A 15,120-nucleotide genomic window follows, 5' to 3' on the forward strand; every position below is an offset into this window, starting at 1 on the left:
CTGCACAGAGACCACAAAGATGAATTACACAGTCCAGGTATTCAAATCAAATCTGTCCAGTGGGTCTCTCGAGTGCTTAAATGTGGGTTTAATTCTATTACACAATGAGACAAGCACATTTAAATTTCTCCATATTTACAGCACTTCCAACCTTATATTATCATTAATACAATCTGCCACAGCAGAATAGATCCACTTGATATCTGTGTGCAAATCACAGAAATGTCTCACACTTTTTTGATGGGCATCACCCCTCTCCCCTAAAGAAATACGTTTTTAACACCATTAAACTTTGCATTTTATTTCATAATATGTACAGTGGTTCTCAAATGGAAACAAGTATCCTGAATTAATTCAGTCAGGTTCCACATAACTATAAAAAGTCACAGAATGGCATAATATGAGCTTGTAGTTCTCAAATGCAAGTAATTTGTTGTTAAAGGCAAAGGACATAATTCAATAGCCATTTTTTCCAAGCAAACCAAGCCCCATCCACACCCACTGAACTTGCGCAAGGGAACCAAAATAGCAGATCACACCCAAGGGGGTTAGTATTTTGCATTTAAATTTTTCCTGCTTGTAAAGATTACCAAGAAGTCTAGCATAAAGGCAACTTAAGTAGGTTCCTATCAAATACTACTATGGTATTAAGCAAAGATAAACATTATTAGTTAGGTAATGAAGACAGCTGCTGATAAATCACATCAGATGTAGGACTATTTCCAAACATATATCCTTACTTTAAAAAAATGGTTTTCAAAAATACCCAGGGTTGAAGCTATATTAAAATTGGTCAGAACTGTTTGAATGAACAACCAAGCTTCACCTAGTCAAAATAGTGAAAATAGATTTATCATTTAATACTCACAAGTTTGGATATGTATCTCATTTATACATACACGTGTATCAGTGAAGAGATGCTAATATGTAAAAAGTACTGTTCAGCCACCTTGGATTACAAAAAATTCAAAATCCAGCAGCAGCACAAAAGAAAATCATTGCAAATCTATACTCAACCACCACAAATACTTAGAAAGTATTTTTGTAAACATCTGAAAAAGACTTCAATCCTTTCATTTACAAAGCATTATTAATTATGAAATTAGCATCTTTTCACTTGGTAAACAGTACAGAAGAGTTTTTGAATCTCATTAAATCTAAGAACCATCAATGCTGAAAAGTTGCAGAAGTGAAAGTAATACAGATGCATCTATTCCCAAGTCATTCCCATTCAGCTGATTTCCATAACATCAAAGAGAAAAAATGCACTTGACTATAAAAATATTAAGGAATGTTATTGAAAACAAAAAGGCTATTTTGGTAGAAGAAACTACAAAAATAATCAGGTCATGTTGTAACGCTTCGATGCATTACAGTACACATCTCTTCCCCCAAATCTTTAAAGCTTAATCAACACAGAATCTTAAATATCCAACCTCAAATGCTTGAAAGAAACAATTGTAATAAAGTGTCTCTCCAAAATAAAAAAATAAACAACTGTACAGGTGTCAATCTGTGGCTATGGTGTGGGCCTCCTGCTCAGTGCTCTCCTTTGTTCCATTGCTCACAACCGGATGTGCTGGTGCAGCGCAGCTGATATCACCAACAGTCTCATCTTCTCCTGTGTCTGAGTCCGGCGTCGTCACGGCACTGTTTTCTAATCTCAAAACTTCACAGACTGCTTGAGGCAATTCCTGTGAAGCAATATTTAATAGTTTACAGAGGAACTGTACAGAGGAACTGTACACAATACATACAATGTAACATACACTAAAAAGGAGAAGAGTTTGGATTGATACCCTGTTTTTCTCTCCTGTAAGGAGAGTCAAAGCAGCTTACAAATTCCTTCCCTTCCGCTCCTCACAACAGACACCTTGTGAGGTAGTGGGGCTGAGAGAGTTCTGAGAGAATTGTGACTAACCCATGGTCATCCACCAGGCTTCATGTGTAGGAGAGGGGAACAAATTCAGTTCACTAGATAAGAGTCTGCCACTCATGTGAAAGAGTGGGGAATCAAATCTGGTTCTCCAGATTACAGTCTACTTGCTCTTAACCACTAACTACTACAATACGCTGATAATTCTGGAAGAAAAGCTGTTTTCGACCACCACAGGTAACTGCTGTGCATTCTGTGCATATGTTAAATGCCATCAAGTCACTTCCAACTTATGGCAACTCTATGACCATTATCTCAAAAGAATCACATTGCTAACAACATTACTCAGGTCTTGCAAATTAAGGGCCATTGTTTCCTTGACTGAGTCAATTCATCTCATGTTGGGTCTTCCCCTTTGCCTGCCTTCTTCAACCTTTCCTGTCATTATTACAATTCTATACTCTCAATGGCTACATTCTATATTACATACATGCATTTACTTTATTAGCATTCAGAAAAAAATTAGTACTTTTCAGTACCCAACTGTACCCAACAAATGTGTATACTGGGAGCGTTACCCACAATGCTCTCAATATGTATGGTGACCATGTGTATATTCTGCATGTGCATACATCTTGGACGCACCCAAATCAATGCTGAAAAATCCAGTGGTCAGTTCACATATTTATTTATGAGATTTATACCCTGCCTCATTCAAGCATCTCTAAGCAGCTTACCAAGGTTAAACTTTCATCAAAACTGTACTTGCATGTTACATATACACATTCCCACTTTTCAGACCCAATGGCATCTTCAGATATCCAGAAAATCTATGCTTGTTGAGGAGGCTTTCAGTATGCATGGATGCAATGACTGAAAAGGGCTAACAATGAGAGTTGAAATAAACAGCATCTCTTTTTCAAATCCAAATTTAAGGGTTATTTTCTGAACATGCTTCATTTATGTTCTTACTACATGCAACACTCAGACAATATATGCTTTACTTTTACCTTGCAGTTCATCATCTGTATAGAAATGGCCTCTGCTTTGCAAAGTACTTCTTCCACATTGATTTTCATAGACAGTTCATTTATATGCTACAACGTAACAAAAAGAATCACAAAGTGCAACCAAATGTACATGATCAGTAGCATTCAGATTAAGAGGTCTGTCATATGGCAACACTGAGCAGGGCTCAGGTGTGGCCATCTACCACCAGCGCCCCTGGCTCTTAGCCAGAAGGAAGACTGCTGTCATTCTAGGAAATTCTCAGCATCCACGAGTAATCTTGCTTGAAATGAGAATTAGGTGATCTCTCCTGGACCATACAGAGGTCACCCGAAGCAACACTGCCAGACTCAGTGCCAGCATTTTGTACCAAATAGAACTCCCTGGCCCAGGGCATTTGCTCCAAGTCAATAAAAAGTTGTCCAGTTAGCCATGAAGACCAGTTAGCCTTTTTAAAAAACACAACTGAATAAGAAAGCTGCTTCCTAAAACAGTGTCTCCTTAATGTGATGGGTTAAGATGTCAGTAACATGTATGAATTTTTAGTACCACTTATCAAGAGTAAACACACAGCTGACTACTAACATTTGTTAAACAGTCTTACTCCTTGGAGGATTCTGTAGGACACCCAAATGGTAAACTAATTACAAATCCTCATGAACACGTTTCATTTTCAACATAAGACAAAAATACAAGAAAAGCAGAAATTTGGATTTTAAATTAATGTGCAGCCAATACCTTCAGTATTTCATTAAAGCCATAATGTTTCTCCATTATTTGCTGTTTTTCAGATTCTAGGATAGCACAACAGATAAGAAGATGGAAGTTCTGGCAAGGCAACTCTGTCCACATTACCTGGTAAAAATATTAAAGTTGCTGTTGAATCGAGAACCTGAACATTTTCCCTGAAAATATAATGGTATAGTTTTAGCCACCTAAATGAGCTAATCTTGAATTATTCTGATCTGCGAAACGTTTCTGTATTTGGAAGAAACCAAATGGCATCTTTCACCTTCTCTCATACTCTAAACAAAGGCTCATTCCGCACATGCAGAATAATGCACTTTCAAACTGCTTTCAGTGCTCTTAGAAGCTGTGCGGAATGGCAAAATCCACTTGCAAACAGTTGTGAAAGTGGTTTGAAAACGCATTATTTTGCGTGTGTGGAAGGGGCCAAAGCTACCAAAGCTACTAAGAAGTCAGAAGGACTTCCTAGCCGTTGAGGCCTTCTGGAGAGGCCCTTCTTTGAATGAACCAGCTTTCTAAAGTAAATGCAGGTGGTATGAAGCCTAAGCCTTTCTCACAGTAGACATCACATTTAGAGAACATTCCTCTCAAATCCTTTGAGGTCTGCTTGGCATAAATATTTAACAAATAACACAACAACAGTAAAGCTGTAGAAGGAAAATAGTCAGGAATTGCAAGATGTAAGAATACGTAACTTAATAAGGTTTTACATGTCAAATTAACAGTCTAGTTTAAACACTGTTTGGGGAAAATTACTTTAAGCATATACCGTATATACTCGTGTATAAGTCGACCCGCATATAAGTCGAAGCACCTAATTTTACCACAAAAAAATGGGAAAACTTATTGACTCGCGTATAAGTCGAGGGTGGGAAATGCAGCAGCTGCTGGTAAATTTCAAAAATAAAAATAGATACCAATAAAATTACATCAATTGAGGCATCAGTAGGTTAAATGTTTTTGAATATTTCAAAGAAAAACAGTAAACTGGCTCTGTAAGTGGAAAAGAGGGTCAACAAGAACAATATGGTATCAACAATAACTTTAAAAGTACAAAAACCTTAGCTCAACCAGCAACCAAGCTAAAACACAAAAGTTAAAATACTTCAAAACTGGATTCCTCATCATCATCTGTATGTCCAAATATAACCCAACTTAGATTTTAAGAGGGATATTATCAGAAATGGAAAATCTACTATTAGCTTCCATTGTAAACAGTGGGGGATGGGGTATCCCTTTTGGGGGTCAATAACCTTGGATCCCCTGACCCAAACTTCACCAAACCTGGCTGGTATCATAAAGAGACTCTCCTGATGAGACCAGCCAGGTTTGGTGAAGTTTGGTTCAGAGGGTCCAAAGTTATGGATCCTCAAAGGGTGGCCCCGTCTACTAATAGCTCCCATTGAAAACAATGGGGAATGGGGGCACCTCCTTTGGGGGTCCATAACTTTGGACCCCCTGAACCAAACTTTACCAAACTTGGCTGCTATCATCAGGAATGTCTTCTGAGGGTACCCTGAAATTTTGGTGCCACCAGCATAAAAACTGCGCCCCCTGCTGGCCGGCAAAGTAAAAACACAAAAATTTTTAATGACCCGCATATAAGTCGAGGGGAGCTTTTTCAGCATTAAAAATGTGCTGAAAAATTCGACTTACCGTATATACTCGCGTATAAGTCAACCCGCATATAAGTCGAGGCACCTAATTTTACCACAAAAAACTGGGAAAACTTATTGACTCGCGTATAAGTCGAGGGTGGGAAATGCAGCAGCTGCTGGTAAATTTCAAAAATAAAAATAGATGCCAATAAAATTACATCAATTGAGGCATCAGTAGGTTAAATGTTTTTGAATATTTATTTCAAAGAAAAACAGTAAACTGGCTCCGTAAGTGGAAAAGAGGGTCAACAAGAACAATATGGTATCAACAATAACTTTAAAAGTACAAAAACCTTAGCTCAACCAGCAACCAAGCTAAAACACAAGAGTTAAAATCCTCCAAAACTGGATTCCTCATCATCATCTGTATGTCCAAATATAACCCAACTTAGATTTTAAGAGGGATATTATCAGAAATAGAAAATCTACTATTAGCTTCCATTGTAAACAATGGGGGATGGGGCATCCCCTTTGGGGGTCAATAACTTTGGATCCCCTGACCCAAACTTCACCAAACCTGGCTGGTATCATAAAGAGACTCTCCTGATGAGACCAGCCAGGTTTGATGAAGTTTGGTTCAGAGGGCCCAAAGTTATGGACCCTCAAAAGGGTAGCCCCATCTACTAATAGCTCCCATTGAAAACAATGGAGGTTGGGGGCACCTCATTTGGGGGTCCATAGCTTTGGACCCCCTGAACCAAACTTTACCAAACTTGGCTGGTATCATCAGGAGTGTCCTCTGAGGGTACCCTGGAATTTTGGTTCCGCTAGCACAGGGGTAGGGAACCTGCGGCTCTCCAGATGTTCAGGAACTACAATTCCCATCAGCCCCTACCAGAATGGCCAATTGGCCATGCTGACAGAGGCTGATGGGAATTGCAGTTCCTGAACATCTGGAGAGCCGCAGGTTCCCTACCCCTGCGCTAGCATAAAAACTGTGCCCCCTGCTGGCCGGCAAAGTAAAAACACACAAAAATTTTTAATGACCCGCATATAAGTCGAGGGGAGCTTTTTCAGCATTAAAAATGTGCTGAAAAATTCGACTTATACATGAGTATATACGGTATACATGAGTGTATATGGTAACCCTCGTCAAACAAATTTCTTAACATGAGTGAGCAGTTACTACTTTTGCAATCTGATCTTATACATTCACATGGAAGAAACTCCAATGACTTCCATTTTCTTACTCTCAAGTAAATTTGAAGAGGATTATCCCTTTATAGTGCAACCCTAACTCCAAGCTAAGGACATTCATCATTTCAATGGCTTAGATGGGTGTAACTTGCATAGGAGCAAGTGGTTAATCCCCAAATATGCATCATACTTCAGAAGAGAAAGAGAACAAGTTATACTCTATAGTAGTACAAACAAATGCTTCCATATGAGTTTTTTATAAGTTGGAAATTATAAACCTTTCTTTCCACAATTTAAGACTGCCTGTATGTATAATTTCAAAAATCTCCAAAGAATTCTTTTTTCTAGAAACTTAATTATATCAGGGGGAAAAAAGTTCAACATTTTTTCATTACAGGTTTCATTAAAGGTTATAAATGTTTCCGCATTAGTGGTTCTAATTAAACCCTTATCTACATAGTTCATAAGCAAGGTATTGTATTTTTCTATCTATAATTAATTTCTTGTTACAGATTTTTCAGAGGACCTGAAAGCAAACAGCATGGCTAGGTTCTGGCAGTGTCTGCCATTCACAGTGAGTATGAAATATTTCCAGTAAGTTTGTTGGGTCCTTATGTGGGAGTTTAAAATTAAGAGAAGAGAACTAATAGTCTTTGAAAGCATCACTGGATAATATTTGGCTGAACAATATGACAGATTTAATTATGAAACACTTTTAGGGTTCTTAAAACTCTGGCAATTTTAACTATCCTTTACCAGAAGCAGAAAAATAAAAGGGAAAACAAATCCTTCCACCAAACTCTGTATTATCATTAGTATCGCTAAATAGTATGTCTGAAACTATCTGTTGTTATCACAGGGAAGTCAGAACAATTTTCTTGTTCAATGTTTTGTTTTCAGAATGAATTAACAGGTAGATCCTGAAAAGTGATTACACACACTAAATCTGGAGACAGTTTGTTTTCATTCTAGTATATTTGAGGAAATTTAAATGTTAACAATAAAACTTTACTGCAGGAAAATTAGTTTAAAAATGGTCAACATTTCATAGAACACTAGCAGCAAAGCCCATTGCAGGGGGTGATGCAATAGTCCCGAGCAAATGGGGGGGCATGAGCAAGCATTCCCCCCTGCAATGGGCTTTACTGGGGCTGTTGCACCCCTCCTCCCAAACCTCCTGGTGTGATGCTTCCACCAACCTGATCCTGGGTCTGTTGCTTGTGGTGGGGGATGGGGGGTAGAAAGGTGTGTCTTGGGGTGGGAGAGGTGGGGAAGGTGAGGACTGGGGGAATGTGGAAAGCAGTGGCTTAGGGTGGAAAGGTGAAGCTTGGGTTGGGGAAGGGTTGAAAGGTGAGGCCTGGGGAGGGGGAGGATTGAAAAATGAGTATTGGGGTGAGGGAAGGTAGAAAGGTGAGGCTTAGAGTGGGAGAGGGTTGAAAGATGAGGCTTGAGGTGGGGATGGAAAGAAGTGGGTTGGAGGTGGGAAGGTGTGGCTTAGGGGAGGGTTGAAAAGTAAGACAAGAGGTGGAGGAGGGTGGAAAGGTGAGGATTGAGGTGGGGGAGGGTGGAAGGGGTGGCTTGAGGTAGGGGAACTGGGAGGGTTTTGCCGGGTCAACAGAGCAGCAGGTGCCAAGGTGCTGCTGCTCCGCTAGCCAGGATGACCTTTTGGAGGTGGGGTAGAAAAGGGAAGGGTTTGACGAGGCAGCAGAGTAGCCACTGCTCCACTGGCAAAGATGGCCTGTTGGGGGTGGGTGGGGGGATTAGGAGGGTGTTGGTGGGTTGGGCTGTTGGGGGTGGGGGAGGGTGGGGGAACCAGGAGGGGTTGAGGTCTCACAGAATCGGCTTGCTCCTGGGGGTTGGGAGAAGGCACAGGGGGGGGGAGTAAATGGAATGTCATCCACACCCATTCTGACTTGGACTCTACACTAGCAGGAACAGGATCAGATGGTCCCAGGGTGCCAATCTCCCCAACTGTGTGGGGATACCTTTTATCTTCTCCAGTCTGAAGATGTGGCAGGATTCCTAAAAGTCTGAGACTTACCATCTGCTTGTACAATTCTTGCCTTTTCTGGCTGCTTAAATCTGCTGGTGGACTAGGTCCAGGAGACAGGGTGATTGCTTCTGACTTGAAGCAACAGTGGTGCATCCAGTACTAAAGAAACCTACTTTGGATCCAGAAGAGGTGAATAACTACTGACCAGTCTCAGGTTATGTTCTTGGGCAAGGTGACTGAGGGGTGGCTGGTCAGCTTCAGAGATTCCTGAAGCATACTGTTTAGATTTGCTGCAATCTATTTTCAGGTTTAGTTATGGGACTGAAAAATCCTTGGTTGCCCTGGTGGTTATATGCCAGGAGATGGATAAGGAAAGCGAACCCTCTTAATTCTCTTGGACCTCCCAGAGGTTTTTAATATCACTGAAGTGATATCTATTTGGAGTGCCTTTTGGGACTGGGAGGCACTTTTCTGTAGGTCCTGATGCTCCCTTAAGGGTAGGTTCCAAAGTAAGGTGCTGGGGGACTACTGCTCTGCCCCTTGGCCTTTAGGGTTCCCCACGGTTCCATCTCATCCACACGCATTTCAGCAACTATATAAGCTACTAGGAGAGGTCATCCAGAGATAGGGCGGAAACGTGGCATAAAATGGTTTAAATAAATAAATGTCATGTGTTGTGCCATTTTACCTACAACAGCTAACTGAAGCATTTTCATTTGAAGAGCGGAAACTGACAAACTTGTTATGCATCTTCCTTATTATGAAGTAAATGAACACATATGAAGCCAACTTACAGTGAATCAGACCATTGGTCTATTAAAGTTAGTATTGTCTGCTCAGACTAGAAGCAGGTCTCCAGGGTATCAAGCAGAGACATCACTTATTAACTGATCTTTTTAATTGGAAAGTCCAGGGATTGGACTTGGGAACTTCAACATGCAGTGCAGATGCTCCACCACCACTAAGCCCCTAAATTCTGTGACTACTTTTGATTACATACGACATTGCCCAGATCATCACAGTTTCAGCATTTAAGAAGGTGCACCTTTAATAAAAGCATTAACTTTTAGCAATTTTTCTTACCTCCCATAAATGAAGAATATCTTGAAAACTAAATTCCCTTTTAAATCTTATTAGGAGCCATCGGAAGCAAAAATAAAGGTATCCTGAATCTTGAGATTCTGTTGGGAAATGGGGAAAATCCTTGATTAAAACTCACAAAGTTACAGTTATTTCTGAAGAAGTACGATTTAAGGAATAAAATTTAACCCTTAAATTAACCGATAAAAGAGGTTATACAAACTGCCTTTGGGGAATATATCTTTCCCAAACCACATCATGTTTACAGTGTTAAAAATACTCTTTTTTTGTTTGTTTGTGGTGTCAGAGGTCATTGTTTTTAATAGTACTAAAACATCCAGAGCTTGCACTTCACCAAGAAGTAGAATGGGGTTTTTTTGCACACATTCATTCCTCATTTTTCATACTGAAAATCTCACACCAGTATGGTTCATTTATTGTTTCACTTTTTAATCCCAAAAACTTGTTTTGAACCTGATATTAGACAACTAACAAACTTCCATGAATTTTTAAATAAGACATCTAAAATTAAATTTCTTACACTTTTACTCCTTGGAGTGTACTTCTACCTCACAAATATCTCTCTATCAGAAGGTAAATATTCTACAGGTTGTCAGGAAAGCTCAATAAATCTAGAGTACTTAAAATGGTCCCCTGGATTACAAATTACTGGGGCATAAAAACAAGCCTAATGGGAAAAGATCAGATTTCTGGGTTGTTTTATACCCCAGGTGGTTTTTAGTTTAAAAAGCAAACTAAGTGGTGGCTGGCTGTACTTAGGTGTAGCTGGCTGGGGACATTGTTTACTACAGTACAGGTGACAATGTCCTAACAGGAAAAGGTTATAAAACCACTTTGCCCCCCCCCCCCCCTCGCCACAATTAGTGTACCTCAATTTACTGTGTGGGTTGGTAGAAGAAATCTATAGAAAAAGTAAAATTATTTTTTAAAACCCTTCTAGCCTAAAGTACTTCAGAATAAAGGGAGAAATAATGGAAGAATGAGTACTTTGGCCTCATATTCATCCAATGTTGCCAAGTCTTCACCTTTGAACATTCATTGTCAATGCAGGCCAGAAACTGAACAATTGCTACAGTCTGGAACTAACAGTAAAAGACACCTGGAAGGTTGGATAAAAGTAATATAAGATTAACATTAACCTCTGCTTCGCATAGTTAAGATACTAATTGGGACATTTGAACAACTCTCTGGTATAGTTGAAAATACCTGTAAGAACCATGGTATGTTGATTTGCATTAGTATACATACCTAAGTAACTGCAAAATTCACTATCTAGCAAGCGAAGCAAAGTGCTGAGCTGAATTAGTTGTGTCTTCATACCCTGCATTTGCTCCTCAAAATTCTGATGCTTAATGAGAGAGAAATGACAAATGTAAGTATTTGACAGGTTGCCAGAAAATGTATGGAACAAAAACCATTATCACAAACCTAAGAATTAATTTAACTTTGGGATCTAATAACATAACAGTTTGATATGCTGTATATTTACTAATTCAGATGCAAGTTTGGTAACTTTATAGCTACTTTAGCAACATGACTATATTGCATATGGAAACTCAAGTTCTTACGTCCATAGCCCTGATTTATTTTCCTAAACTGTATTTAAAGTCATAACTCATGTAAGAATAACAGTGCAATCTAAGATAGGAGGGAATCCCCCCCCTGGATGCGGTGTGGGCTTCCACCAGTGTAAATACCTTCCCTAGAGCACTTATGCCAGCAGAGGGGTGGCATCTGGATGACTGTCAATCAGTAGATAGAACCGGGTGTCATCAGCATACTGATGACAACTCAGTCCAAACCTCTGGATCAACATGGCAACAGGGCCCGTATAGATATTAAATATTGGTGAGAGAATTGCCCTGTGTGAGACCCCACACACAAACCTGTATCACGTGGAAGTTCTCTCACCAACCCACTGTCTTCGGTCTTGAAGGAAGGAGCCCAGCCACCGCAAGGTTGTCCCAGATATCCCAACACCAACAGTGGTTGGTCAGAATGTCAAAACTAACCAAATTGAATGCTGCTGTTAGGTCCAGGAACAACAGCAGCGCTGATCTGCCCCAGTCCAGGTGTCTCTGGAGGTCATCCGTGGGGACAGTCAGAGCCATCTCCACTCAATAGCCAGGGAGGAAGCCAGATTGGAATGGATCAATGTTTCCTCCAGGTAAGCCTGGAGCTGCTCTCAATTACTTCGCCCAGAAAAGATAGATTTGACACTGGGATGTAATTGGCCAGATCAAAAGGATTTAGGGATGGTTTTTTAAAGAGCAGGCTCACTACAGCCTCTTTCAAACTACTGGGGGAAATCCCAGTATTGAATCAAAGATTAATAATATCCCTCAGAGGTGCCCGCACCTCATCCATACTCGCTTTTACCAGCCAGGATGGCCATGGGTCTAGGAGCTAGGTAGTAGGTTTAGCTGCCCTCAGGATTCTCTCCACATCGTCCTGGGAGAGTCTGCTGAGTTGGTCCAATGGGGGCCCAAAGATGGCCCATGGGCCCCCAGTTTACTTACTGGACCAAGACTGGCAGGAAGGCCTGGCAGAGAGACAAGTTCTTACCTGCAGAACAGCTTGCATACTCGTCGCAGCTGAAAGTCAATTCCCTGCAAATTTGGGACCTATCAGTAAAGGTCGTCAGTTGCCACATTATCCTAAATAATTGTGCTGGATGCCAGCTTGTGGATGAGATACTAGCTGTGAAATAATCTCTTTTCTCACCTTTCACTGCCATCTCATAGGCTTTCATAGGTATCCTATAAGATGTTCTTGCCTCTTCGTCACAAGTTTTTCTCCAAACTTACTCTACCTATCTTAGCTTCCAAGTCTATGGCTAGTCTGGGAAACTCCAAGTCACCACCTCATGCAGCCTTGGGATGGTATCTGCCAGTGCATTAGGCAGACAGTAAACCCCCAAACAGATAGCCAAACTTTCCTCAGAGCTTCACACCAGAACAACACATACCTGGTATTTCCAGAGCAGGAAGAGCTCTGTAGGAGAAAACCTCCCGAATCGACAATACACAGTGTTGCAGACCATCTCCTGTACCAAATTACTGGGCATACCATCTAAGCTGTCTCAATACCCAATGAAAAAGTACCCTATACTTTTCCACTGTGCATGTTTCTTCCTGGGCATTGCAGAGGCTATTCTTTGCTGGGAAGCTTACTTTAATGGGCACTTCTGCTTGAACTGAATCAATTTCCATCAATGAGCTACAAAGTACCTACTGTGAAAAAAAAGTGTTCTGCAGCTGAAGGCTGCCTCTAATGGTACCCAGGAAAAGTGTACACAGAGCAACACTATAGGATCCAAGTCAAAGTATCTTCACAAATTTGGGCCGTGATCCTATCTCTTCATCATGCAGACTGGGAAGAGGTTCCATCAAACATAAACAAAAAGCTCTTGTTTCACAACATTCAACAACTGTCTGAAAACACGAACAAAATCCAAACAATACCTTTCATTAGAGACAACCTAATTTACATTAAACATTGTACAAGTTTTCAAGCTCACCAGAATTCTTTTTCAGACTTGATGCTACAAAAATTGAAAAGGGACTGAGGGTTCCAGTCAGATCATTCTCTGAAGTGCACAGGGCAAACAATTGTAATTTAGGGTTGGTGTCATTTGCTATTTGCCCACATTCATTTCAAAAAATGCCAGTAAGATCAGTTTGTAACAACCTAAAAAAGCCAATTCCTCCACTCAATTTTCAAAATTTTGTCTAATCCAGCTTGAACAAAATTAATAATAAGCTCAAAAGCATGCAAAGTGTCTTTTGTAAATTTAGTTGGTTCTAATAAAAGGTATTACACGGGTTTTAAATGGACCAATATAGCTGTTTCCAACTTTATGCTACTGATGAGCTAGTCATGCTTCAGTTTCCCTAACCTCTTCTGATATGCCAAGATCCTCCTCCACATTGCTTGTATAGATCTAAGCTGCCCAAACACACAGTCTGAGGAATGGTGGGTGCTTAACACATGTAAGAGGTTGACCACAGAGTTAATTTTACATGCTTTCTGGTTTCTCTGCATCCAATGTTATGACTTCAGAGGAATCTTCAAATGCAAACGAGCAATTCTGTTAAAAGGCTTAACCAGCAGTCCTGCAGTAGATTAAGTGATGCCGGGAAATTTAAGACGGTCCACAGATCAGATCGTAAGTGGCTTGCTTATTTTGATGCCACAAATCTGGCACGTGGGAAGTACCAGCAGGTACAGCTTACATATGGCTAACCATAAAAGGAAATTTTACAAAGGGCAAGAGCACAGAAAGTCTGTTTTGATTATCTGAATAAACTTAATTTAGAAAACTTGCATTTCTGAATACATCGGTACAATCTGAAATATCTCCATAACCTCCTTCCTCCATTTCCTAGACATATTAAAAATACATTTCATACTTTGATCAGTTCTCTTATACCATAAAAGAGATACTGCCCAAATAAAACAGCCAGAACACCTTTACATTTTGAACAGGGAAAATCAGCTATTTTAAGACCACGGTAAGAACAAAAATGAAAATATTTACCATTTGATCCATATACAGTGCAAAGCACCAAAAAGCATCCACTTCATTCTCTATCACATATAAAATAGGAGAAAGCAAATCACTCATTCCTTGAACATAGCCTAAAATAAAAGGAAATTAGAATCAACTGAACTGGCTCTTTAAATTTCACTCGAAAGTGCTAAGCAATCATTGACAATCAGTCTCTCCTTTGCTAAGGTGCATCGTTTTGTATGGAAAAACAAAAACCAAAGTATTTTTACAATAAGCACCCAAGTTGTTGAAACTTCCATTACTTTTAAATGGTCTCCAATATCCAAACATGCACCAATGTATTAGAAGCCCTACTACATTTGTACAAACTTCAAACTCTGCAGTAGTTCAGAGAATGTAGACATGCAACTGGTTCTTAATTCTGCAATGCAGGAGGCAGCGATTTAATGTAAATCACCATACTTATGGCACAGTTTTACACCACATCATTACAATACAAACATAGATGAATCAAAGCTTTCACCATTCAAAACTCCCCTTTTATCCCCACAAAGGGTGTTTTCATTTTACCCTATCTCCACCCTGTCCCATCCCATCCAGATATCCTAACACAAAAAAGGTTAAGACTTGGCTGGATTTTCCCCAGTTTCAAAGCAAACTTTTTAAAAACCTCCCTCTAAAGATGAAAAAATCACTCTCCTTCCAGACAGAAAATGCACACGTCACATGTCCCTATCAACAAACTACCAAACATCCATAAACATGTTGCAGTATATTGAAGATTTCAAATTTCATACCAGAACCAGAATAAATATATCAGGGCCTTCTCAGAATTATTGTCCACCATCAATTTCCAAAAGCAAATCCACAACAGTGGCAAACAGCAGCTCGGTTCTATGTGTCTTACCTTCCACAGCTAAACTTCATACTTGTGATGAACACAGAAGACAGGGAATGATCAAATAAAACAGACAAACATTATCTATACTTTTAGAGACTGGCATTCACACATATCACCATAGATAAGATAAGCTCTAATTTAATAGTCATGCTAGATACAAAATACAGCAGCTGCTGGGAAAGTTGA

The 15,120-nt window shown here is 39.9% G+C and overlaps 1 protein-coding gene across 2 annotated transcripts in view; it reads right to left on the minus strand.

Moving 5' to 3' along the window:
• Positions 1 to 285: 285 nt before the first annotated feature.
• Positions 286 to 15,120, minus strand: part of TBC1D15 (TBC1 domain family member 15) — a 46,470-nt gene continuing 31,635 nt past the window's right edge. For both annotated transcript variants that reach the window (XM_048500779.1, XM_048500778.1), the window contains 6 exons: positions 14,061 to 14,161; positions 10,769 to 10,868; positions 9,503 to 9,600; positions 3,623 to 3,739; positions 2,887 to 2,973; positions 286 to 1,694 (listed from right to left, as the gene is read on the minus strand). In XM_048500779.1, the coding sequence (XP_048356736.1) occupies positions 1,509 to 1,694; positions 2,887 to 2,973; positions 3,623 to 3,739; positions 9,503 to 9,600; positions 10,769 to 10,868; positions 14,061 to 14,161 (689 nt within the window). In that variant the 3' untranslated portion in view covers positions 286 to 1,508. The remainder of the gene's footprint in view (positions 1,695 to 2,886; positions 2,974 to 3,622; positions 3,740 to 9,502; positions 9,601 to 10,768; positions 10,869 to 14,060; positions 14,162 to 15,120) is intronic.

Source organism: Sphaerodactylus townsendi, linkage group LG06, assembly GCF_021028975.2.
Source record: "Sphaerodactylus townsendi isolate TG3544 linkage group LG06, MPM_Stown_v2.3, whole genome shotgun sequence".
NCBI classification, from domain to species: Eukaryota; Metazoa; Chordata; class Lepidosauria; order Squamata; family Sphaerodactylidae; genus Sphaerodactylus; species Sphaerodactylus townsendi.